This window comes from Vicugna pacos, chromosome 5, assembly GCF_048564905.1.
Source record: "Vicugna pacos chromosome 5, VicPac4, whole genome shotgun sequence".
Taxonomy (NCBI): Eukaryota; Metazoa; Chordata; class Mammalia; order Artiodactyla; family Camelidae; genus Vicugna; species Vicugna pacos.
Window position 1 is genome coordinate 82,683,170 of NC_132991.1, and position 26,964 is coordinate 82,710,133.

The following is a 26,964-nucleotide window of genomic DNA, read 5'->3' on the forward strand; positions in this document are numbered from 1 at the left end:
ATAGCTCTTCTCTCGATCCGTCACCCTCTAAGACCAATGCAGGAACTCAACTCAGTACTATGTCTAGTCTCACTAACTCACTACATCATAGTTCTTAGCTCTAAAAGGAATGTATTTGTGTCTACCTCGTTCATGATTCCAAGAATAGCAAGAAATAAATAACACTGCCTTTCACCTTCTTGTTCCTCTTAACATCTCAAAACAAAATTTATTGACATTCTAAAATGTCACCACACAAACGTATGTAAACCTCAGTTCCTATAATCTTTTGATGTCGGATATTATTGTATAATTTAAAACTGCATGAGAGCCACGTGGACATTTCTGTGGTTGCCCTGCCTTTCATAGAAAAGAGAAGAATGTAAACGTAGTCATTTTAAAAGCATTTTTCTAGAACATGGTCTCTAATCAAAAGGAGCAAGCCGGGTGTTGGTTGTCCACCAAATGGCAAAGATCACTGTTCTTCATTCACTCACTCTCCCACAGTGAACCATGGGCTGCGAAAATAAAGCACCTGCAAAAATAAGAGTTCTGGTTCTGTTTCCATAGCCCTGGCCATTGCCAAAGCTCCGTGAGGTACACAGTATTGCACACTGGTAAGCAGCTGTGGGAATGCAAATCACTTCTTCACCACGCCCTACTCCCTGCCCAGGTTGGCTTCCAAATGCAAATAAATTGGGCAAATGTCACACACCTGTCCCACACTGAGAGCGGAAACAAGCTTTTCTTCCCGTTCCCCCACATCCTGTTAACAAGAGGTGTCCACCCAGGACCTGTAATTGACAAGCGAATTACAAATGAGGATACGATAACAAATAATTTATTGGGGAGGTCCTTTACATCTAGTCTAACTTCCTAAAAATGGTGGCATTTATTTTTATATCCATTTCCAGTGTGTAGAAGTCAAGGATTCCTCCGATCCCGCTTCATGGACTGAGCAGTTTTAAAGTTGTGGACGTGTCAGCATTGGACATCAAACACGTTTTACTTTCGAATTTCCTCTGACTATATTTCAGAACAGTCTGCTTGCCCAAACCAGTCGAGATAAATCACACATGCACGCGCGTGCGCACACACACACACACACACACACACAAATGGAATGTTTTAGCTCCTTGATCATCAGCGCTAAAGAGTTGGGATATTTGATATGTAGCCATGTTAAATCATTGCCTTAAAATGTTGCATTTGTCTTTTATTGTTCCGGGTCTTCCTTTTCTCCACTGCTTTTGTCCAACACGTTCAAAAGAATTTGAAACCAACTACTGGAGAAAGAAAATCAATCACTCTCCTTTGTCTCCTGATGAGACTGCCCCCCAAGAGGGTGATTTTTTTTTTTTTCTGAGCAAATTCTTCATGTCTAGGCTGTGGAGACCGGAAACAGGGCCAGTTTTAGCTCCAAGTGGACAGTTCACTTACGCGATATCTGGCTTGAGATAATGAAAGGCACCTGTAAGAAAACACAGGCAGCTTTTCAGGTCAGGCTGGGACAATTCCCAGCAAGGGGCAAAATCAGCTACAGGCTGACAATGTCATATTTAATACCGGGGTATCAAAGGATCGAGACTAATATTTTTATTCCTGAGACAAGTTTGACAGAACTCTGTGTCTTTGGGATTATACCCCATATGATCCTTGAGCTGACCTCATTAAGAACATGTGTTTCTAATGCCAGGGGTTATTTCATTTGGGCCAACCCTTGTGTTTTACCTAGTGGCAATCAGCTTTCACGTCTCAGCAATTAATAACCGCAAGATGTTGTTGACATCAGTTAAGAAAATAATTATACAAGGAAGCCCTTGCTGGAGCAACCAGCTGGCTCTGCTGCACAATTGATACCGGGACGGAAGGCTTAATCTTGCTGCCACCTCCCCATTCTCAAGGAAGAGTTCAAAGCCTTCACCCTTCCAGGACAAGCTACCCTCTAGAAAGTCCAAGGCTTACTTTGTCCATACTGCCCGTATTGGTAGCCTGTAACCGGGTCCATGGTGTAGCCCGTGGTGCTGTAGGTGGGTGGACAATAAGACTGAGATGTCGGCAGGCTGTCCAAGCTCTTCATATGGTCTAGTCTCTGACTGCAGCTGGCCGACACCGTGGTGGTAGGTTCCAGACCCCCGGTGAGAGGCGAGAGCGCGTAGTCGGTCTGGGGCTGATGGGGTACCCCGCCGTGGTTGGTCAGGAGTCCCATTACCTAAAACAAACAGGCAGATTGGGAAGAAGTGAGAAATGCAAGGAGGACCAGACCCTAGCCTGTAGCCAACAGGATAAACGGAAAAGGCCAAGTTTCATTTCTTTGGAAGTCTGTTAAAGAGCTGTCCCAGAGATGGTGACATCAATCCAAACTGGCAGAGATATTACATCACACCCAGTGATAACATCTGACTGCCGTTTCAGGAAAAAAAGGAGAGGGGGAAAGGGGAAGGATGGAAGGGGAGGAAGGGAAAAGAAAAAGAAGGAAGGACAGAGGGTAGGACAGAGATTACACTGTGTCCCAAGTGATAAAATCAGACTGGAAATTCAAAGAAGGGGAAAGGAAGGAAGGATGCAGGGACACAGGGACAGAAGGACAAAGGGACGGAGAAATTTTATCTCTTCGTAATGAATAATGTTTAACCAAATATTACGACTGGAAGTTTTACGTGTCATTTTTTTAAAATTCAACTCAGTTTATTTATTTTATTTTTTTACTGAAGTATTGTTGGCTCACAATGTGTTAATTTCTGGTGATTCAGTTATACGTATGTATCTTCCTTTTCATGTTCTTTTCACTATAGACACTACACACGTCGTTTTAAACAGGCATTTGGTTGTTTTTTTTTTTCAAGTCAAATGAGGCCAAATCAAATTCTTTTTGAGTGTTTTGAGATCTCTGACTTTTTTCATAGAGCTCCCTCTCAAGAAAATTCCTCTCCCTGTCTTGGCCATCCTTCAGTAATTAGAAGTAAGTACTCCTTCCCTGATATTCCCTTGCTTTTTCCTCACCCCTCTCGCCATGCAATCAGTGCTTGGTCACCTACTTTGAATTGTGAGACCTCAGAGGGGAAAACCTACAGACCTTTAAATCTCCCACACCTGACAGAGTGCTTGGCACATAGTAGGTACTGAATGAATGGATGGATGGTAAACAAGTCTCCGAGGAACTGCCTCCATGACTTAATCCTTTCACTTCTTCTCTAAACTAACATTTCCATAGATAAGAAGTGTTTTTTTAAAGAGCCTGAAATGCAAACATGTTCTAAAATAGTCCATTCGGTTTTTTAAATAGCTCTGGAGAGTAAGAGAACTTTAAAAAAAAAAAAAAAACAAAGCTGTACTAACAGAACAACTTTCCGATTAGCACGGTGACGAGTTTAACAAACTCCAGCTCGCTGACCCTTACAACACCTTATGATGGAAGCAAGTGGATAATTAATTTTGCAGCTGGAAAACTGCCACCCAAGAGAGGAAGTGATTTTTCTCAACTTTATCCAAGTCAGTGGCAGGCCTCAAAAGGCAACTGCAGGAGAAATTGAAGAGCTGGGTGAAGAGCCTCCGGAAAATGTCACCTGCTTACAGATTGTTTCAGTGCAGGGGCCACCATTGCACATTTCCATCCTTATCCTGCTGTATTTTAGGAAGTCTGAGGCATATGGAGATTAAAGGGTACAAATAACAAGAGGAGAGGGCAGGAATGAAACTCAACCCTGACTGTAGGCCTTGTGTCACCAGCCAAGGTAACTCAGACCACAGAATCCTGGGTGGAGGGGTACCAGCAAGGCAGGAGGGAGGGGTGAATCTTGCATTCCAGAAATTAGATTCCAAAACCAATGAGGCCACAATCTCCTTTGGGAAAGGTATGCATAATCCTCATAGCTAAACAAAATCTTCTTGAAATAAAACTTTAAACTGATCCATCTTCAATTAGCCCCAAAAAACAAAAAAAGGCAGGGGAGGGGACAAAAGAGAAGCTGTTCACCACCTTCTATGAATTACCCTTTCTTGGTCCATTGTAACAAGCCACGGACTCCCTCACCTTTCCCCAGTCCCTGTTCCCATTTCCTTGCCTCCCTTTCACTTGAAGTCCTGCATGTGTGAGCACATGGGAAGGGGGCCAGGGTGGGGAAAGCAACACAGTCATATTCAAATTTTTAAAGGTATTTCAAGGGATCTAAATTTTCTTGAGCTTGAGATTTTTTTTTTAATCTCTAAAAATTACTCATATTCCAAAAAAACCACTATATTTCAGAGCATAATTTTGTTTTATTGGGGATTTGGGGAAAATGAAAGCCATAGAATAAGGTAAGAATCAGTAGGAGTCACAGCTCCAGGAGGATGGATAGTCACTGGAACATGGGGCTCTCACACGTTGCTGCTTACAGTAAGTTAATCACTTCATTTTCTCATTTTAAAAATCTGAACCCAAAATAGATTTAAATTTTTTCTGAATGTTCTTCCACCTATATATATGTATTTTTTTTGCCATTCTTTGAGTTCATACAGATGATTTTACAGTGCATATTTGGAAAATTCATAAACTTCAATTGATATACTAATTTATTAAATATTTTATTTCAGCCCAAATTACTAACATCTAACTCTTTAAAAAAGATGTTGTTCAGTGCCAAATACACTCCTTTCAAATCAGGGGTACCTCTCTGTGTACTGGCCTGATGAGCAAGAATGGATAAGGAAAATAAAAATAATAAAAATGTGATTTTTTATTAATGAAAGGGGAATTAAGACACAGGGCACAAATATTGTACTGTGTAAATAATCTGCACTAAATAAAAAATTAGCACTTAGGACAAGCAGCTCTGTAACTGTATCAATTCAGAGAAGAAAAATATCCAGTGTCCTGGATAGAAAGGAAATATATTTTTAACTAATGTGTCCTTCATGAAGATACTTACTTGAAACTCTGTTAATGCTATGTTAAGGGAGCAATGGAACACTCCATATACAGTTACAGTTGGAGAATCAAAGCAGAATCTTATTTAAAACATGCACACTCTCCCGTGAGCTATAGGTACATTTTTGTGATAAACTCATTCTAACCCTCTGTCAGACACTTCCTGTTTGCATGACTCTGAAGGCAGCAATGACTTTGTCCGTGGAAGGGAGAGAACATGAAGATCCTAAAACAGAAAAAGTGAGTCCTTCCTTGAAGCAAAATTCAGTTTATCATGTTCATGTAGCAACTTTTTGCAGTTGCTGAATTAGAAAATACCTTAGGACAGAAAGACCTTGAAATGTATCTACTGGAGGATGGAAAAGACATAGTATTATCCGCCAAGGTCATATTCTAGGGCAAGAGAAAGAGGACTCCTTAAAGGAGCCAGGGCACAGTGTCCTGAAGACCCAATTAGGAAGGATGGCTGCTGTGTGATTGGAACAAGGATGCCTGTTGGATCTTCCTGTCACCATTACTACTGTCACACACCAGAAGTTAGTGACAGCTCCTGCTTTAGCAATAGCCCTTGACTCAGCAGCCCGTCTTGCAGAGGCTAAGGTCAGAAAATCAAGAGGACCAGAGACCCACTACCCTCCATCCCTTTGACTTCCCATACAGAGCCCAAGAGACAGTAATTGTGACTTCTTTCTCAAGAATTGTATAAGGATGGGGAAAGAGGCACTAATACTTTCCTACATTCGCTCTGAAATGGAAATTAATAAATAGTGATAACTAACACCAAGTGCTGATAAGGATGCAGAGAAACTGAATAACTCATACATTACTAGTAGGAATGTACCATCATACAGTCACTTTGGATAACAGTTTAATGGTTTCTTAAAAAACAGCCATGCTATCGTTATTCCATTCAGCAACGTACTTCTGGGGATTTGTCTCATAGAAATAAAAACTTACTGTTCACGCAAAAAAGAAACTCAGTTTATTTCAATGATTCACACTGATAAAATTTGAGAAATGTACAACATTTTAACAACTTGTAATTTAAAAATTAAAAAGTAAAACTGTGTTGAAAAAGAAAAATAACTATCAATACAACAGGCATTATTTTCCCCTAACAATTTAAAACCTCAACTCTCTATGGGAGGGTCCCATTCCACTTCTCTGTATGTTTCTTTAAAAGCTATTTTGCTATTTCATGTGGTTCAAGAGAAGCTATGGAAATTTCTTTTTGCTGCACAAAGAAGTTGGTAAACAAAACTTCTTAGAACTCCCCCAATATGGTCATAGAATGTCTTCCAGTCGTATTTTCTTTTTAAGAATATTGTCGGGATTTCTTTCATACATGCTATTCCTACAGCAATTGTAATTCAAAGCCTAAAATAAAATCCTCATTGGTTTCAAAGTAGGGTCTTTTTCCTCATAAACCATTAGTAACCTATTTCTATTACAGGGCTAATGTTTTTGCCTTTTATTTTATTTTATTTTTTTAAATTTGAGGTAGGAGGAAACATAATTGCCTGGTTTTCACAATTTCAAAGGAAAAGAAAGAAACTCAGGGCTACTTAGATCTGTCTACCGAACACCAACCACATTCTTATCAAATGTCAGATAAGTCCAGGAGCTGCAATGAACAGGAAATGTTTCCCTTTTATAAAGATCTCTGTTCTGGCCCCTTGGGAAGGGACGTGGGAGATTCTCTTTTTACTTTTAGTTGAGTACAACTCTTAGGTGAGGCATCTGAAAAAATATATATATTAAGTATATCGCTAAATTGTTACCTCCAAAAACATTTCCCAGACATCATTTCTAAACTGTTTTAAAAACAAATTCAACCCTTAGAATCGTCCACTGGGACTTCAGCCGGTTCCCCCGTCATTCCCATTATTAGAGATGTTTTTTGAAGGTCTCCTGAAGCTCATTCTCAAGTTTCAGAATTCCAAATAGGTTGTTTATATCTTGATTGGAAGATTATATGGTTCAGGAAAAACTAACTCTACAATTGCTTCATGCCATATTTCTCTTGAATTAATTTTTCCTATTATAAGATTAAATATAAAAGATAAAAAAAAAAAAACTATGAGCCAAATTAAGATTTACATTTAAAACAATGTGTCTGGAAAATATTTGCCTTGGCGTAAGTGTTATGGTTTTGCCGTCTGTCGAAAAGTGCTCAGAGCTGATCAGAAATCTAAAATAATTTAGCAGATTATGCTGCATGTGTAGGTGCTTCTTTTTTCTCCTTAGCAGGAATCCTGGTCCATGTCTTTACTTTCTTTTTTGCTTTTAAGTAACTGAACGCTCTTCTTCTGACTTAGCAATGATGCACATTGAGTTGTATTTTAGAAAACCATTGTGAATTATAGCTTTGTATGATACAGAAGAGTTTTGGGGTTTTTTTGCTTTTGGGTTTTGTGTTTTGGGTTTTTTTTTGTTTTTTTGCTTCTACCCTTTTCTCCAAAAGTCTAATGATTATAAAATTAAAATTTGGATATAGCTTATTTCCAGAATCAAACAAAAATATTCAAATATTTATCCAAATGCTTTTTGCCAACATAGGTGGTATTGGAGTCATCTAATGGTTAAATTTCAGCAACTGTGTCTTTGAGGCCAAAATGCCTAAAATTGAACAGTGGAGACTTTCCTAAAAATGTCGTCTTCAGATTCAAGTGCCTAAGGAATTATCCTGCAGTTGATTAGCATCTAAATAATTAGATTTTTGCCCTGCCTGTTTGAAAGCTGTAAGAGGGAAGTTGCCTGAAGGCAGAAGTTTCTCTTAAGGTAAGAATGGTGAACTTCTCACCCACACTCATGGCTGCTGAGTTATGGGAAGGGCATAGGGGACCCTTACCTAACCAGATAGAAAACCAGTGCATGTACAATGTCTGGCTAAATATATCCTTATTTTTTATTTTAATTCTTTGCTAACGTTTTACAAGTACCTAAGTTCCACGCATGATGAAAAAGTATGAGTGCCAGACAAGTGTGGTTCATATGGTGCATGTATTGTCGAGTTCTGTTTATAAAGAGCACAGTGGGTTCTGTCTCAGCTAAACTCTAAGTGTGACATGTGCTTTCATCTCCAGCTCCGTGACAGTTAGAGAGTGACTTTTACTCTATCAGTTCTTTAGAATACCTATTTCTCAATAGATCTAAGCTGTTAAATGGAGAGCAATATTCTTTAGAGACTGATGACTGAAATATAAATCGAGGCAAAGAATTAGCATAGAAATGGCTTGTAAGATGCATATATACGTATATACATACGTATAGCGCTCCTTCTAGACAACGATGAACAATCACATTGTGTCCACCTATTATCAATCAAACAAAGCCCAATATGAAAAAGCTCATTTCACCTAAATGAAAAAGTACGCCAGTTAATACAGTTGGCATTTGACTATGTTAGACCCACCATGGGCTGTAATAAAATTCTCATATGTTTTAATTCATTTACGCATGCCTGCATTTAATATGCTTTGTGACCATGTCTACAATTAATATGATTTATGAGAAAAGAACATGTGCGATACTGGGGGGGGGAGGGTGTAGCATACGTATTTTTTTCTTCTATGAATGAAAAATACAGCAAAACAGCTCAAGGAAAATTGTTGGCCGTTAGCATATTAAGACGGACTGACAGAGCCCTGAGTAAACTTGGGGGAGTTAATGATATCCTCTTATCTGACCCTGACACATTTGCAGCATGTAATTTACAGAAGCTCTGTCCAGGGAATCTTGACAAATGCTCCTAACGATGTCAGGGCAATGTTCCATTCTAATGTAAAACAGATGTGGGTCAGATACCCTCATTCATCACTTAACACAGAGAGTCTCCAACTCTTTCTGGAAGGAATGACATTACCTGCTGTTAACTCTTCTCATTTCAGGAAATTTCTCACAGCCACAGTAGCCCTCTAAAGAGTAAGCACTCAAACCCACCATCGTTTCAAAAACCTGTCTAAAAACATGACTGTGGAAAATTAAACGTATATCTTGGTTTAATTTCATGATGACTTTATGTTTGCTAAATATTAATTGACAATTTGGGGCCTAGGATTCCAAATATAAAAAGGGAAAAGCTCTACACTTGGGCATCCCATCGTACTTCAATGAGATGAGGTTTAAAACTTTATCCCTAATTGCGCATAAGCTAAGCCTGTATTCAAGGAAATGCAGACCTAATTCACCCTAATTATGATTTGGCAAAGGCAAACCTTGCTGAATCTTAACTGCCCACCTCTGTCTGAGATTCACAAAGAACCTTACAATAGCCTAGGTGTCCATATTGCCTCAATAAAAGGGCCTCAGTGCTGCCCCTCTGAAGCAGGGGGATGCTGGGCTACACTGCGTCTTCATTCCCCTAAAGCTTTCCCTTCCAACCTAATACTCTAACCATGTGGAGGGCAGACATTCCAGCTCACTAAGGGAGGAAAAAGTTGCCCAGCTCAACAATGAAATTTCTTCTTTCTTCAGGACCATGTGTGATATAGGATAATATTCCTGTGGCTCCCCAAAGTCCATGCCATAAGACTCCATCGACCAAACACCCGAAGATTTTGGAAGAGAAACTTCCCTAGCCTTCTGTTCATGGGAAGGAAGGTATGATCTCAGGACAGAGACAAGAGCCAACTGAAAAGATCAAGTGATACTGATTTAATGAGTAGATACAGGAAAACTGTTCCTATTAACCACAGGAAAGCAGAGCACAGCCTTACAAAAGTCTGAGAATGAACTTACCCTTCAGGAAATGTTTTCTGGCTGGTCTCACAGGTTTCGTGTTAGGGCACAGTAAGCTCTCGTTTAAGGTGCATGGAAATTTGTAACAGCTCCACAGATATGGGACAACATCTGAGAATCGTCTCCCAAGAACCAGAAGCCACTATTCTGCTAAGCAAAAATCCTGCCTACTTTATTCCCCCACCCTTCTCGATTCCAAGGACATTGGACCAATAAAGATGCTCCGTTGCTTTTCCACCTAAACATGTACTTATCTGGGGGCAGTGGCTCTGTCTCCTAATGCACAAGGAGCCTGAAGTAGGCTGGCAACCTAGAGAGCCCACAGTGAGGTCATGTATATAGTTCTTTAAGCTACAGAAATTAAATCTGCTCCTACAGATCTTGACAAAACAAAGTCTTCATAATTTACTGATAAAAAGAATACTCCCCAATCAGTTAATTCAAAATTACTTAGTTAGATTTCCCCTCATTTTCTAAAACCTTTCTAGTGCCCCTGTTGTTTTGGCTACTTCTGTCTTTTGCTGGTAAGAGAGGAGCACAGCCTATTAGATTCTCCTGCCTTTGAGGAAAGGATCTAATATCATAGAAGTGGGGCTGTCGACCTTTCTAATGTGTTTGTGTCAATATTGTATTTCAATAAATCAAAACAAGAATAAGAATAGGAAACAACAGGACAACCTCGTCCCCTCCCCACGCTTAGCCCCATGGAATGAAGAACAGTTGCCTCTTGTTTTCATTGTAGTGGGGTCTCATGTGCCTGTTGTCTGAATTAGTCAAGCGAAACCAGTTTTTGTACATTGTCTTTCTGGGGACTGTCATATCCCAGGTGCGTTACAATTACTGCATTCTGAATGGGCACAAATACGAGTCCCTAGGTCTTTAAAATGTCTAAGTAGAATAACTGGAAATACTTCAGTCCACCAAGAAACTGCCTTTCCCTTGATATTATTCAGTTTCCACATTTGCCGTCTTTGTCAGGGACAAACAGAAGTATGGCGCTTTTTGTCAGAGGCCCATGCAAAATTTTAAAGTAAACAATAATAAAAGCCCTGATACAACAGAATTATTACTTTATCAAAAAGCATTTAATTTTTTTGAGCACTGTTTCTCAGCACAGCTCTATAGGACGATTTTTTTGGAATAGCTTCCAAGTTTAACAAGAGGGTGAAATAGAAGCTGAGACAGTTTAAGCAACTTACCTGAAGACTTACAGTTGGTGAGCGGCTGTTAAGTATCGGGGTCTAGTGCTTTTGACTCGGGGGCTCCTTCTCAGATCAATAAGTTAAATCTAAACTGCAGTCAGTTCACTAAAAAGGAAGGCCCTCTTTTTTTAACTCCCTTTTTCTGCCTTATCTACACATTATTAAACAGCTTATAGCTTCTGTAAAATTACTCTTTTCCTTGCTAAGGTTGAATACAGAGGGTTGACAATGTACTGAAGCAGAAGGTAGCATCAGACACTAAACAGAAGGAATATTCACCAGTGAAAAAAAATCAAAAGAACCATTCTAGAAATGCACAAATCATGAGTTGGGACTCTATTCATTACTTCATTCAGTACTTTCTAGAAAATGTTCCTCAAAACTTGGTAGTCTGATCCTCAACAAAAGGGATCCATGGTTGAATCAGAGGACATTGAATTAAGCAAACATGTTTCTATACTGCAAGACTTGTCAGAGCCTTTAGTAGGTTAGTGTGCACTGAGACTCTGAAAGATAAAGGAGTATAACTTGTAACGTTTACCAAATTGTTGATTCAAAATCCTTTTTCCCCCAAACCGCTATTGCAAAGAGCCCACATTGGGAAACAAGCCTTTATTAGGAGACACTGTTTGGTTTCTGCGTGTTTGAAGATGCTTATGACCTAGTATCATACCTGTAGATGCTCACAGTCAAGGGGGGAATGGGTGTGTTGTAACATAACACAGTGTAGTATGTGTTTAACAAGGTATAAACACTCTAATGTGGCATCAACAGAGACTAAAACAAATTCTGCCGAGAAATGTCATGGAAGGGTTGACAATTAACTAGAAATTTTCCCACAGAATCATACAAATAGAGGATCAGCTTAATAGAGAGTTTGTTAATCTGCAATTGTTTAATTAGATTTTTTTAATGCCAGCTGCCCCAAAATGAGACATCAGTATTGGGGGAGGGGGGAGATGGTTATTTCTTTAAATAATACCTGCGCCCTTCATTAGTTCATTGCTGAGGACTGCCTACCCAGTTATCTCACAGCTAAGAAATATTCCCTATGAGGTAGAAATACAACCCTTTGATTCAACAAGCTGCAAAGTCTCAAAGGGTCTCCCAATTTATCTTTTCCATTGATCACTGGAGAAAATGCAACCACTAATCTCAGAAACTCTGGTTGACTGAACGCTAGCTAAATATCAAGAATAAATTTTTAAATATTATACTACACATTGAAAAATATACACCTCTGATGAAACCCAGACTGTTTTACAGAGACAGAGTCTTTAAAAAAAAAACACAAAAAATAATACACAACTTATGGCTGAATCCAGTCTTCTGTGTCTGCAGTACAAAGCACACATTCAGCTTCTAATTGAATAAATATGCAAGTATTCAGATTTCTGTAGATATTGCCATCTTGCAAATGCAGTAATAAATTAAAAGCTTTACATTACATCCCGACCACATATAAAAGGTTGATTCAGACCATTGGCCTCACACTAGACCCCAGCATGGCTTTCCTGTGTTTTACTGACTACAAAGAAAAACTTTTTATTCTAGTAGCTTAGTTATAGACTAAGAAATCACACTCAATTTTTTTTCTCCTCAGTGACTAAAGAAATTCAAATGGGCCCCAAAACCATGGGGTTATTACATTTGATGTGTACAATGTACAGGAGAAAGTAGCTGGTGGAATTTCTATTCAAATCAATTCATCAGACACCAATAAAATTCAATTCACCAAGAAAGGTATTCTTGTGGCTCATTTCAGTGACATGATGTAAGATTCAGTCACTGGAGGCTGCTGCTCCCTCCCTTTCTTTAAAAAGGACAGTTTGGCCAAGAACTTCTTTCTCTCACAATTCTCCAAATCTGTAACTGACTCAAGAGGCTGCAGCTAGAGCTGACATAAACCAGGGCTCTCCTTGGACTCTGTAAGGGTAGCAACCACAGCTTTCGGAGAAAAACCAAAGGCACCAGGTCAATTACAGCCTGCACTGATTCAACAAATGGATTAGCAGCAGTGTTTTCACCACCGAGCAGAACATCTTGAAAGCCTAATATGGCAGAATGGAAACACGCAAAGGGCCAAGTGGCTACTCTGGTATAGCTGAAAAGGGCTTGTTTATGATCATAAACATCTTTGAGCCTTCATAAACATGTAACGCTTCTGCAGCCCTGGTTTGGAGCTTATGAACTGCTTTGGAAATGAAACAGAAAGGGGCTGAAACTGTGGAGAGGCTGCCACTTTTGTACGGAATGTCTCTCTGTCTAAGCTTTGTTTGACACCCAACCAATATCTTTAATCAAAAGCACTCCTTTTTTTTCCACAGATGAATTTCTGGAAAGTGTAAAGGAAGGAAGTGCCTCTGTGGGGAAATGAGTTGGTGACAGGCCACCTGCTTGTCTGGTTCTTCACGGCAATAAAGGTAGGCTGAGGGCTCCGGATCTGCAGCCTGTGTGTCAAATGAACCAAACCAAGGTCCTGGCATCAAGAGCTTCTGGATGTGTCCCCCAGATCTCCAGAAAAATAGCTGTCCTGAAACAGAAACTGGCCCTACCACCAGGGGCAATCTTACTGCTTTCACACGTATCAACAGAACAAGAGAAGGCGAAGGAACTGCTGTGCCACAGGGAAAAGGATGTTCTACCTCCATGACACAGAGAGTACCCATCACAGCCATTCTTAATGACTGTACCCCATCCACATAACAAACTCATCTGCAGTAAGCCCTTACACCTTCCATGGACAAAAGATCCTTCATCATGCCTTGCAGCTAAGGAATTTGAGATAATGGTGAACACTGTGGTCCAAAAACATGCCAAGTAAAATCAAAAGCAGTCTGGAGTTCTGTGTACACATATTAACACTTAAATGCTTCTCCCTAATAAGTTTCAGGATTAACAAATGTTTGTCAAAAGAAACTGTGCTGAGCAATTGAAATCAAATTTGAAATGGAACCACGACAGCCTAATACATATATGCATGAAATGGAGAAGCAGCCTAATGAGCATAGCTGACACCAAATATGCAATTTACATACATTACACACTAATAATCTCAACTCCAATATTATTCTTTAAAAGCAACTGGATGGGTGGCACAGTTAGAGGTTTTCTTTTGTCAAATGTGAAAAAGAACAAAAGTTGATCCTGGTGTCGTCCGCCATTGACCACCATCTCATTAGTCTAAAGCTCTATCTGCTCTTTCTTGGGTCTAGTTCAGAGACAGTATCTCATCCCCACAAAGCTGTGATGATCCAACCAGACTTAACAGATGAATGGTCAATAAACTTGATGAGATCTGCAGACCTACTCTTTGTTCCTAAGGTGCTGAGTGCTGAGCAAACACTCAAGCATGTTTAAGCCTGGTACACAAATCTTTATGAGAATTTTTTCTTTCCTCAATAGATTATCCATGAGACAAGACAGGTGTACTGGTTATTCAATTACATCTTACCCAAGACCTGGACAAAATTGGAAATGAGGCCTCTGAGCATAGATCTTACCATGGGGATTTATTAATAACAGTTAAACGTTGTCTAAAACAAAACTTTTTTTGTAACTTAAGCCTATTTTCTTATTTTATCATTGGTTTCACTCGTAAACCAGAAATGAAAATCTGCCCATCTGCTCTAAACATAAAATGTGTTCATAATAATCCAGATTTATACCAAATGTATTTTTAAGTATTGCTGAATTGAGAGAGTACTCAAAATTTATAGCCTCTGAGGTTGCAAAGAGGACTTCCTCTTTTTAAGGAGAAAAATGCTTAAAATGAACGTAGGAAAGGCTCAGAAAGCTTCTTGGATATCAAATGTCTCCGTAGGAAAAAAAAATGTCAATGATACAAGAGTAAATGAATCAAAACCATATGGATCAAATTTTCCCTAAAATACACAGTTGAAAAATTAAGGAGGAAAAGTGCTTGGCAAAATGTGTTTTAGGTTTTACCAAACCCAAAACATTTGAAGAATCATTTGCAATGGTTGATGAACCCTAAATGCAGCCAAGTTGGCCCATTTTTGTCCTAGAAACCATGTAACACACTGATACTGTATTTCACTCAAGAAATCATTAGAAGCTGTCACCTAAAACTGTGGAGTTTGTAGAAACGGGGATGGGGGGTTGAAATGATAAAGTTTGTTCATTTAATTGGCCTTGTTTTGGGGGTTTGGCTCTGTGTGTTTTGGAGGTGGGGGAGCAGCGAGTGTCATGTTTCCTGCAAAAGAAGGTTAATTAGAAGAACATGGGCTGAATGTTAATTACTCTCATGTCTCAAGCACATGTTAGTATTTCCTTGGCGCTCTATATTCCAAGGCGGCACTCCTTTTTCTCTCCTGCACATGCAGGAAGGTGCTGGGAACATACTCGTTGGATTTGGAGGCAAAATACATGATCTCTATCTCCCTGGGTTCTTTCTGTAGTGTCCCCACACCAAGAAAGCACAGCCTTTCAAAAGACGGCTGCTGCTGCAGGGTGGAGCCAGCTGAATGGTTTTCTTCTCGGAAGGTGTTTTGTTATTCGGTATAAAAGCCCCATCTCCTAAAAGGGTTATATAATTCAAAAATCTTAGCAATTCAGAGGCATTTAGAAAATTAGAAAATTTTCAAGGAAATTAGCCCATCCCCGTCTCACCCATCACTAAAAAGAATCTTAAGTTCCCTGACAGATCCAGCCTTTGAGGGAGGGTTGAAGCCCAGACCTGCATTTGTGAAGGCTTTCCACTGTTCCTGCAGGAAAATCAAGTTGAATATCAATATTGGAGCCATGGAAAACTTTCTTCGACGTTATGCTTCTTCAGCAAGTGAAATGTGTAATTTGGTTTATTAAAGAACTAGTAACAACTGGAAGAAAGATAGACTTGTCTTCTAACTCTGCAAGGGACTCTGTGTCACAATGGCCTCAGCTGTTCCATAAATAAAATGGAACTATTCCCCGAATACAGTTGCTAATTCCCTGAGAACAAGATACACATTGCAATGATTAAGTAGTAAGAAGATGGTTTTAGCAACTTGAGGAAAGATATGACCACAGTTTCTAAAATTTTTCATCAGTATCGGAAATTTAGAATGTCACAAATGCATGTCAGTCTACTGCAACTCTAATTTGACCAGCTGGACAGGTGTAACCTGCCTGAGCCAATGGTTCACACCCGTCCCTCCGAGGCAGAGAACTTCTCTGAGAAAAGGCTGGAGGGCATCTAAGAAACACCGTTTGACTAACGGCTCTGATTTCAAGCTTTACAAGAATCTTTGCTCGAAGGATATGTCAGAGTACCCAAGGAAAATCAACTAAATCCCACACACAAACAAAGAAAACAGTTCACTTATCATAAAGGTGTCTATTAATTCCTTGACAAGAAACTAGGAAACCAGTTCGACAAGAGTCCACACACATTCTGACTCATGATTTCCAAGTCTGAATGGCAAATGATACATCAATCTCCACACTAGGAAAAATAAAATAAAATAAAATAAAATACACGGATGTTTTCAACATGTCAAATAGCGTCGACTAAAGAGATCTACAATGAATTGATTATCATAACCCAAAACCCTTTAGATCCAGGTCAGTTTAAACGAACATGTAGGGAAAGATCTATGATGAAATGTAAAGGCAGGGAAAAGGCAAGAGGCACAGTTACATATACTTAGTGTCTCAATTACATATTTTTTTTAAAGCATCAGACCCAAAGAGAGTTGAAAGGCAATATGCAAAAACATTAACAGTGGCTGCCCAGGGGAATTTTTTTCTACTCTAGAGATACCTTTTTAAGTTCTTTAATTTTTCCATTTCCTACAATAACTATGAAGTACTTTGTATTACTGGGGAAAGTTAAAAGATTGATAAGAAAAATCTGTAAAGCAAAAAAAAAAAAAAACCATGTAAAGAGTGTACTAGCAAAAAGAATTAATTAACCTGAACCTGAAAGTTTAGAAAACTTAGTCTCTACAAAATGATTTTAAAATATGACTAAAGCCCCATGTCTCTATTTTTCATGAAACATGTCTCTTCTTCGCCCAGATGAGTTCTGTCACAAATGAGGTTCTAGACTAGCAGCCGGGAATCCTCCATCTAGTCCCAGTTCTCTCGCTGTCAGCGCGGTGGCCTCCAGCGGGCCGCCAGCTCTCTGAGCCTCAGCTGAATTGTCTGCACATTAGGCCTCCAGGTGGAGGCAGAGGACATGAGCGAGTCAGAGGAGAGGAGGACGTAGTTGTAGGATTAATCCCATTTTTGATGTCACATGATCCGATACATTAATAAGCACTTCTGTATAATAAGCAAGAAGACTAAGGCACCACCGTTTCATTACTCTCTTCTCTAGTTAACAGGTAAACTAGCTGTTAGATGTGGACTCTCTTCTTCAAATTTCATCACAATATTTTTAACAAAGCCAAACAATCAAAAGCAGAGAGTAGTCCCAGCCACCCCAACCTTGCTTAAATAGAGACACTCCCGGCCGTCATTCAAAAGTCCACAAATGACAAATGCTGGAGAGGCTGTGGAGCAAGGGGAACCCTCCTACACTGCCGGTGGGAATGCAGTTTGGTGCAGCCACTGTGGAAAACAGTGTGGCGATTCCTCAAAAGACTAGGAATAGACTTACCATATGACCCAGGAATCCCACTCCTGGGCTTGTACCCAGAAGGAAATCTACTTCAGGATGACACCTGCACCCCAATGTTCATAGCAGCACTATTTACAGTAGCCAAAACATGGAAACAGCCTAAATGTCCATCAATAGGTGACTGGATAAAGAAGATGTGGTATATTTATACAATGGAATACTACTCAGCCATAAAAACCGACAACATAACGCCATTTGCAGCAACATGGATGCTCCTAGAGAATGTCATTCTAAGTGAAGTAAGCCAGAAAGAGAAAGAAAAATACCATATGAGATCGCTCATATGTGGAATCTAAAGACTCATGGACAGAGAATACAGACTTGTGGTTACCAGGGGGGTAGAGGGTGGGAAGGGATAGACTGGGATTTCAAAATTGTAGAATAGATAAACAAGATTACACTGTATAGCACAGGGAAATATACACAAAATGTTATGATAAATCACAGAGAAAAAATGTGACAATGAGTGTGTATATGTCCATGAATGACTGAAAAATTGTGCTGAACACTGGAATTTGACACAACATTGTAAAATGATTATAAATCAATAAAAAATGTTAAAAAAAAAATAGAAGCGCTCCCAAGAGGAGGTAAATCCTAAAGGCTACAGAAATCTGAGTTCTAATTCCCAGTTCTCCTAATTTTCCCACTCGGTCGTTTTGTAAATATGTTTGGCAAGATACTGATTTACTCAGTATTTCGTTCTCCAACTTTGCCTGGGGAAATAAGGAGGAACTTCATGTTATCTGTCTCCTTTCTAACTGGGGATGCTGCAAGAACTAAGACAACATGGGTTCCTAGCAATAGTTTGAAGAGGAAATATACGGTAGAAATACAAAATGTCCTGGATATTTGCAAAGTAATAAGTAAGGAGTTAACATAATATGTCAGAGCACAGTAAAGAAATATAGAAGTTGCCTGTGGAATTTTCCACTGCTTGATATTGGAACGATTCCCGCCCTACCACCAACACTGGAATCATAGCCAGGCTTCTTGAAATCAAGAATAACAGTTTCAAGGTCAAGTGTTCGTACTTCCACTTATATACAACGATATAACACACTTATTATAACATACAAGAGCAGGCACCTCTAATACAAAAAACTAGCAGCTTCACTTAGAGAAAACAGATTCGTGTCATTATTTTTATTATGACTGAACACAGAAACGCCAAGAGAATCCTGGGTCTGTCTTACCTTGCAGAAGTGGTTAGAGCTGAATTTTACTTTTATTAAAACTTCCAACCAAGTCATGTTCATAAAAAGCTTTTCTGTGGCCCAAAACCACGTATGTTTAAAACCGCAGAGATAACCAGTTCTGAAGTTAGTTCTAAACTGTGGGAGAAGCTTCTACACTACAAATCCAGGCATTTTAAAGAAGAATCTATTAATAAAAGTCCATGATTTTCATGCAAAATCACATTCACAAATGCCAGCACTTGGAAATTAAATGTACTGAAGTCCTGCAGGAAGCACGTCCATTGTTTTCATGTTGTTATTTTTCAGTTGAGGTTTAAAGCCACCTCTTTTTTTTTTTTTTCAGTCCCAGGATGTGCTATAGGAACCTATGAAACTTAATTACATTTACTGTTACAAAAAAAGGATTTATGAACTTTTGCCTTTAGGCAGAAATGTTTATTTCATTGCCTTTGCTATTCATTCTTTTCAACTCCAACGGCTTTGAACTTTTCAGCTGCTCAGAGTTATCACCGCTGTGCAGAGCCCAGGAACTCCACTCCAAAGACGCAAACCACAAGTTGAAGAAAACGAAGAAGGCAAAGATATATGAGTCGTTATTTTGGCCACCCTTTGTGCCATTAAAATCTCATTTTCTGCCTATTAGAATGCCCTCTTGGTGCTCAGGCAGCGGTGATAGTCAGTGATTAGTGTGTAATTGAGTATAATTGTCTTTTCACTTTTCATTTGTGTCATTCTGAGCTCCTCTCTGTTTTTCTAACCACCAAGAGGAAAAAGGGGGTTAAGAAAAGATAAAGCTGTTAAAACTTTCACTCTCAGCCCTGAAGAGATTCTTGATTGCAATTACAGATTGCAACCCTTCGTGACATTTCTCCAAATTTAGCGGGCAGCTCTCCTCACCACCTGGGCCAAGTGCCCTCTAATAAAATCAAGTGATCTGTATTTAAACAACTGCTAATTATGTCAACCTCAGACAGATGCCACATGTAGGAAATTTAACCAACCCTCTGACATGCAATTATCAAGGCAATTTATTAATATAATCTCTCAAGAAAAGCTCATAGTCCAATGCAAATTAGAAAAACAATTACAACATTCAAATATCTATATATTCCCAAAGAGTGGTAATTCTCCTAATTTGTGCATTTATCACTCATTTATCCCAGAGTTCTGTAGGCATCAGCCAGGTCTCTCTCCACACAGCTTGTTAGCTTCCTCTCCGAACGTTGTATAAAAGCTTTGGTGTTTTCTTATTAGGTGTTCTTGCTCACAACCCTATCAGCTGACCAAATACCACTTAAAAAAAAAAAGAAAAAGTGTGTGACTTTCTTACCCGAAGCCCAGAACTAAGACTGGAGATGATGAATGCCTTGACGACTAAGTATAAACATAAAATCTCCATGATTACATTAAAAAGTCACTGGGATTTTAAGTCTAAGCTACAACTTTTGATACAGCCTGTGGGAAGGGTGGAGAGAAAGGAAACCAGAAAACTGAAATCATGTGGCTTGTATAAAGAATACATTATGGTTTAAATTTGGCAATTCATTATATGACCGCCTCCGGGAATTGACTATTTGGTTCTGGTATACAGCAAATCGTCTGTCTGAAAACACGGGACTGACCTGAGGTGAAAGGCCATTGCCAATGGCGGGGTTCATGGGGTTGGAGGGCCCGGAAGGAGGCACGAAGCTGTCTGTATAGCTGGAAAATCCATGCCTGGTGCTGGGGAGGCAGTAGGCAGAGCTGCTGTCCGGGTTGGAAGGAATAGTGCTTTGGTGTACGGTGCTCGGAGGAAGCGGTTGAGGTCTGTGAACGGTGCTGCTGGGATCAGACACGGCTGCAAGGAAGAAGATTGTCAGCCATAAAGTCCCTTTGGAGGCCAGCAGAGAAAGTTCAGTGCAAAAGTCCACAGCCACCAAGCCATCAGCAGTATCTACTGTTCAACCAAACGTAAATTTCAAACTGCATCTCTTGATATGTGGGTATAGAGCCATTCATAACAAATACAGCCACATCTCTGCACATATGTGCAAGTACATAATTTATTTATATACTTTCATGGCACACTCACGTGGAACAGGAATTCAAAAATCACATTAACAGCGTGAACCAACCTATTTTGGTGAGGAATGTTACTAATCAACACGAGAATTAACCAGTGTAATAACTGCGAGTCTCAAGTTTCTTAGCAAATATACTTGCAAAGCATAGTATAGTTTTGAATGCCTGGAATGTGATCTTTCATAATCCAAAATAATTTAGTCTTATCACTTATCCCATTCACCTGTATGCAATAACAGAGAGTGACTTTATCAAAGCTTACCTTCCCTCTATTTCTACTGCAGTTAGGAGCCATCATAGAGCTTCAGTTAATTGCAGACTGGAGCACAAATGTAGAGGTGAAGTTTTAGCAAACGAAAAGCAAATTGCATATTTATTTAGGAAGGTTGTTTTGTTTTATTTCATTGTTTTGTTTCATTTTAAAATATTGAAACAGTGTTATATTACAACACAGTTTATCTAGAGAGATTCAGGCTTGTCATGGAACAAACTATGTTTCTGAAATGTGACAGGTACTTTCAGGACAACCTGATGTAATGCAGTTAACATACAAACAGACACAATGATATCCCGCTGTCACTGCATAAAATAAGCAGCAGGGAAAGTAACTGGGAGTTACATTTTAACCCCTGACACCCTTGCTCCATACCTTGTGGAATAGCTGTGGGCTGGTAAGAGGTCTCCGACAGCTGGTATGTTGGCAGGGTAGGCATGGCCGTGGGAGGGAATCCCCCCGGAATGAGATGGTTGAAAGCCATCAGCTGATTGGCTCCAGCCTGCTTCCTCCATCTTGCACGGCGGTTGCTAAACCAGACCTATGGATTTAATTTAGAATTTGAGGATTTCATTGATGAAATAATAGTACATTCTTAGTGAATTTTTCATGCTAAAACAGATTAAAGGCCCCTTACTGACAGGGCAGATAGATGCAAGAGCCCGCCACTTTCTGGGCTGCATTGTCAGGGGAGAAAGGAGAGTTAAATGTCAGGGGTCAGCAGAGGGACTTCAGGGGCTTTCCTTGGTCCTACAGAGCCCCTGCAGAGCATGGGCAGGGATGGCTGAGCAGGAATGGGAACAACAGGAACTCCGCGTTATCACCATCAGTACCCCCCCTCCTCCCTGTACTACAGAATGCTGGGGAGGATCCAGGAGCTCTGTAGGCCCCCACGTAACATATGTCCTAATTCAGCCTTGCCTGTTACACTAAACTTTGTATGTTATAGTCCTGTCAGTGTCCCTGTATTTCTAGGGATATCATTGGCATCGCTCCTGGAGAGTAATATAAATTGACCCAGAGGATAAACAGGGCCATTTTACCATCCCTTCCAAAGTGTGAGACTTTGTACTGATCTCAGTGGAAATACATGCTGAAGAGGTAAGTATTTCAAGAAATGAAAGTATTTTATCCATGAAGAGCCCTTAAATAATGTTTATTATTTCTTTTAACAACAGCTGTAAGCACCTTTCTTTTTATCAGAGGGATGAAGAGGTGGATAAGACAGCACCCCGTGCTCTTGTAGCCTACAGTCTTGTCCTCAAGGAGTTCACAGAGTAGGCAAGGTCGCCAAAACAACGGCTCACGAGAGGTAGAAGCTCCATGTTTGAAAATTCAGAGAATCAGGAAAAGTGTAGAGTGGAGACAGAGCTTCAACTAACTTTAAAGTTTGGATATGACTTAGAAAAGGGGTCACTCCAGTTGGAAGTGATAATGCAAGAAACCAGCATGTCTAAGAAAAGATGAGACTTGATTTCCTTATGGAACAGAGTTAGCAATTGTACAACGTAACTGTAATTTTAAAAATCACAATGCTTTAAAAAGAGTGGGGGAAGGAAAATCTCTCTTCTGGAGCAAGAAAGCCCAGTTCAACAAATGCTTTGCCAGGGCATCTGCTTAAAGTTTTGCTATTTATTCAAGCATTTGTCTGAAAAGGAGTTTGGTCTTCTCTAGCTATGCTGCAAGAACTGGTGAGGGAAGTTGTGTGAACTTCCTCAGAACGCTAACATTTAATACTCCTTAAGTTTCCAACAGGAAAAGAAGGTAAGTCAATATTTTCCCATGTTGATGCCTAATTGAATTAGAGTTTTACTTAATAAATTGCCACCTGGGATAATAGAACCATGAACAGCACTCAATTTCAGGTCTGCATCAATTGTGTTTTCTCACTGGAAGTCTAAGCGTCTGTTACCATGACTCCCACAGTCACCAGGGTAAGAAAACTGTTTTCAGAGAAGTGCTTGGAACAAGCTGGTTAGCCTGAGGAGCTGAGGGTGAGAAATTAGGGTAAATTCATGCCTGAGTACACTGGACCATACCATGCCCTGTGAGCATATTTTATAGTATAAAACCTTGAGATTAATGAGGCACGCCTGGCTCAGGTGAAGGGGTCCCCCACACTTATCTAAACCAACCTGTGTGCGGTGCATCTTCAGCTTTAAGTACTAGGCTGGAAGGAGAGTTGAATTTCCAAAAGTGCTAATGTGACTTCATTCATTCAGACTTACTGTCCTCAAAATCTACTGATGAGATTCTTTATGAAGAATTTAGAAGCTTGCACTTCTGAAATTATCAGAGCACGTTGCCAGTCTCTCTGTGCCAGCTCCCTGCTGTAGCCTTCAGATAAATAAAGCAAATTTTGTTTATCCAGTGGGTGGGTTTTGCCTGGTTGCTCCATCAGTCTCAACCTACTGTTGATTCACATTCATGCTAATTCCTCCATAACCCAGTTTTGAAAATCAAAAATGTCTTTGCTCAAATAATAAGTCAGAAAAAAACTATTGTTAACTTTCTACAAATCCCTTCAAAAGATTAAATCCAAAAGGCTAGAGGGATAAAGGTTTTTCCGTTTTGTTTTCATTTTTCCAAAATGATACAAATAAATATTGAAGACATTGAGTAAACCCAGCAGGTGTTGGATTTAAAAGTTCTTCTATTTGTAATACAATATGTATTATAACTACGATAAGAGTTGAAGTGAAATAATTGGGGAGCGAATCTTCACTGTAAAACAAACCTTCAACAGGAGGTTCAAGAGTTTCCCAAAGGAAAGAATATCAATGTTGTTTAAATTTAGGCTAAATGAATCCAGAGGGCTATAAACCAGGGCTTGCTGAAGACTGGGTTGCCTGTCTCTGGCCACTTAATCACTTTTTTCTATCATCTTGCTGCTATCAGTCTCTGGGTTTCCCAGAACCAGCTGAAACTGCCAAAAGAAGCACTAGAGGGAAAACACACTGAAGTCACGAATTGGAAAGTGTTTGAAACTCATAAAGCACAACACACCTTCTACGCTGAACAGAGAAAAGTGCCCTTGAAATAATCTTCATGTTAAAAACCCAAACTGGCCAAGCACAATGATCCTGGGATGTGGTTATCACCCCACCTTTGACTGAAAGACAAATCCTTGGCACTCAGAAGTCTTGCCTAACCCTTCCAATACTGCATCACGATTTCCTAACAGACAGCAGTCTCCTGAGTGACACGTGCACATGTACAACACTGAAAAGTTCATCTAAAATGGGTGGAAGCCATTTATGACTCGGTTGTTACAATGACTGGAAATGTCTCTTTGAAGCTTTGAAAAAAAGTATCAATAGCAACAGAGACAAACAGGCTTTTGATCTAGAGGAGAATATGTGTTCCACCAATTTCCTAGCCAGTAGGGCAGGAAACAAACAAGCTGTACAAAGTCTGCTCTATACCTGTTCAGTGTCATTTTCCAACCTCTAATTCAGTGTGATTTCACTCTCCTCGTGCAGCATTACCTGGCCCTCCACATCACACTTGGCGTGGTAAGGAAGTAGGGGCAGGGGACATACATTGGTGAATAACTACTATTAGACACTTAATTGCTTATAATTGCCTGTATAATATCACTCTACGTCAAAACCTTCCCTCACGGCAAGTTCTTGTCTCGTCTGATGAACTGCAGCCTGATTCATCTTCGTCTGCTCCCTGGATCTTTCCCTGCTTGTATGTCTGTCTTCAGAGTCCTTCCACAAAGCCATATCCATGCCTTTCAGAAACGATCTTTAGATCCATTCTGGTGTAACACAATATCCAGTTGTTTTTTTTTATGCAAAATTTAAATTGATTGAAAGACCCCCATAAACATCCTGATACCTAGGAGGGGAAGATAATGAATCACAAAAGAATAGGTTTTCATAAACTTTTCTCTTCGGGAGTAAAATAAGTAACCAATTTGTCCAGACTCTCAACAATACACGTTGGAAAAAACTTAGTATTTTAAAAGATAACAGTAGTACTTTTCACATGGAAGCAATGTAGACCAGGCAAAAATTGAATCCCACCTTCCCCCTCATTAACTCTGTGACCTTGAATAATTTGCTTAATATCGGTGGGCCTCTGCTTTCTCATCTGCTAAATGGGAGAAATAAAAAATTTGTTTACAAGATTGAATGAGACAATATGATCAATTAAATGAGACAATACAATCAAAGCTTTTAAAAGAATATCTGAGAGGTATTGTGTTCAATAAACGTTAGTTATTAAGTAAAAATGTCACATTGACACGTCTGTCTGAGAAACCCAAGAATTAAAGCCTTGTTTTGTTTTCTGGGCTCCGTGGTCCACAGCCAAAGCCTTTTGTGCCCATGAACAAACAGGAAAGTGCCCAAACAGCACCTCGAATAATTGAAAGCCAGTTTGGCTTGAATGGAGGCTCAGGTCCAAATTGCTTCCAAGTTTCCTGGATTAGTGCTAAGTGTCCCAGAGCGTAAGCCTAATTCTGCCCATCAATAAATTGCCGGCTCACATTTTTGGTGTGGTCCTCTAAGGCGATCTAACCTACATTATTCCGGGTGGTTTATTTCAAATGAGATTTGAAAAATAGGAAGAGAATGTAATACTTAATCCTTAGAAAGAGAATTCACAACAAGACTATAAAAATGTTTCCTTAAATACTAGAGCTGATACTAAAGCGCCAATTACAGTACTTTCCAAGTAGGTAAATTCAGGACAAGTTGCCTGTTTCCGGGCCCTTCTTGCTCACTCCACTCCCTCTCTCCTATATCACACCCACCCAGCCCTCCTACCTTTCCTGCTATGGGCCTTGACCACTGTACGGAGTGCAGGTTGGGGAGAGGATAGGCCAGTTTGACGAGGAGAAACGTCATGCTTCCATGAATGTCGGAAGATCATGACATACATGCAGGCAGGCATAACCAACTGCATTTTGATACATTCCAAAAGCAAAGTTCTAAAGAGAATTGTAGGGATGACCATATTTTTGCTTCGTTATAGAGTTCAGGGCCAAATATTCCATACCTATCTTAACTTCTGAACTATACAGATCTGTTAGATGACTTTAAACCAACTTTGGGCTTCCCTGAGAATCCCAAATTACTGATGCCAGAAGGCGGCTGAGAGATCATACACCCCAGGTGTTTTAAACTGAAGGAAAGAACACGGGAAGGTGATATTTGAAAATATGATGAGAACTAGGGGCCCTCTTCCTAGTTAAGACTTGTGTACACACACATACAGAGGCAAAGGCACAATGTTTGTCTACACATCTCAAGTTTCCCAGATCTCCTGAAGTCCATCCACGATTATCCTGGTAGTCCACAGACCCAGACTGAGACCATCTGAGATCATCTGATCCAGATGCCACATTTTAAATGAAAATTTAAAAAAAAAAAAACCTGAAGCTCAGCAGGATTACAACAGAATTAAGTGGCTTGTTCAACAAAACACCTTTGGCAAAGCTGAGACCAAAATCCACATCTTTTGACTCCTAGTTAAATGTTTTTTCAACAAGCAACTCTCTTTCCTATCTTCCACTGCCTTGATGGTAAAACACAACAGTGCTTGCCTGCTTCATGGAGTTCTTGGAATATTTACGAAAACTTTTACACATCATAAATGTTTGCAAGTCATTCTTCCCCACAAAATTTTCGTGCTTGCCATTATTTGCATAATAACAGCTATTCAGGAGGTGAATTAGGCAAATTAGCCTTTGCTGTACAATAGTTCTTAGATTGTGTGCTCAGATTTAGCTCTGATAAACGTAACGTAGCTACTGTCCAAATTTTTATCCAATACCAACAAAGGCCTAAGCTATTAAAGCTGTAGTCTCAAGTCTACCCAGAAGTGTTTAGAGTTTATTTTTTCCTTAGAGGGGAAGAAAAAGAAATGTAGCTATGTTTGGTTTTTTGGTTTTTTCGTTTTCGGGATTTTTTTTTTTTTTTTTTTTTTTTTTTTGGTTTCATGTTGGGTTTTCCCAGGTGCCC

The 26,964-nt window shown here is 39.7% G+C and overlaps 1 protein-coding gene across 3 annotated transcripts in view; it reads right to left on the reverse strand.

Moving 5' to 3' along the window:
* Positions 1-1,180: 1,180 nt before the first annotated feature.
* Positions 1,181-26,964, reverse strand: part of PAX3 (paired box 3) — a 91,066-nt gene continuing 65,282 nt past the window's right edge. For 2 of the 3 annotated variants that reach the window (XM_072961733.1, XM_072961732.1), the window contains exons 6-9: positions 21,365-21,530; positions 20,277-20,491; positions 1,945-2,191; positions 1,181-1,450 (exon numbers count right to left, since the gene is read on the reverse strand). In XM_072961733.1, the coding sequence (XP_072817834.1) occupies positions 1,416-1,450; positions 1,945-2,191; positions 20,277-20,491; positions 21,365-21,530 (663 nt within the window). In that variant the 3' untranslated portion in view covers positions 1,181-1,415. The remainder of the gene's footprint in view (positions 1,451-1,944; positions 2,192-20,276; positions 20,492-21,364; positions 21,531-26,964) is intronic. The other variant, XM_072961734.1, reaches the window with a different exon arrangement.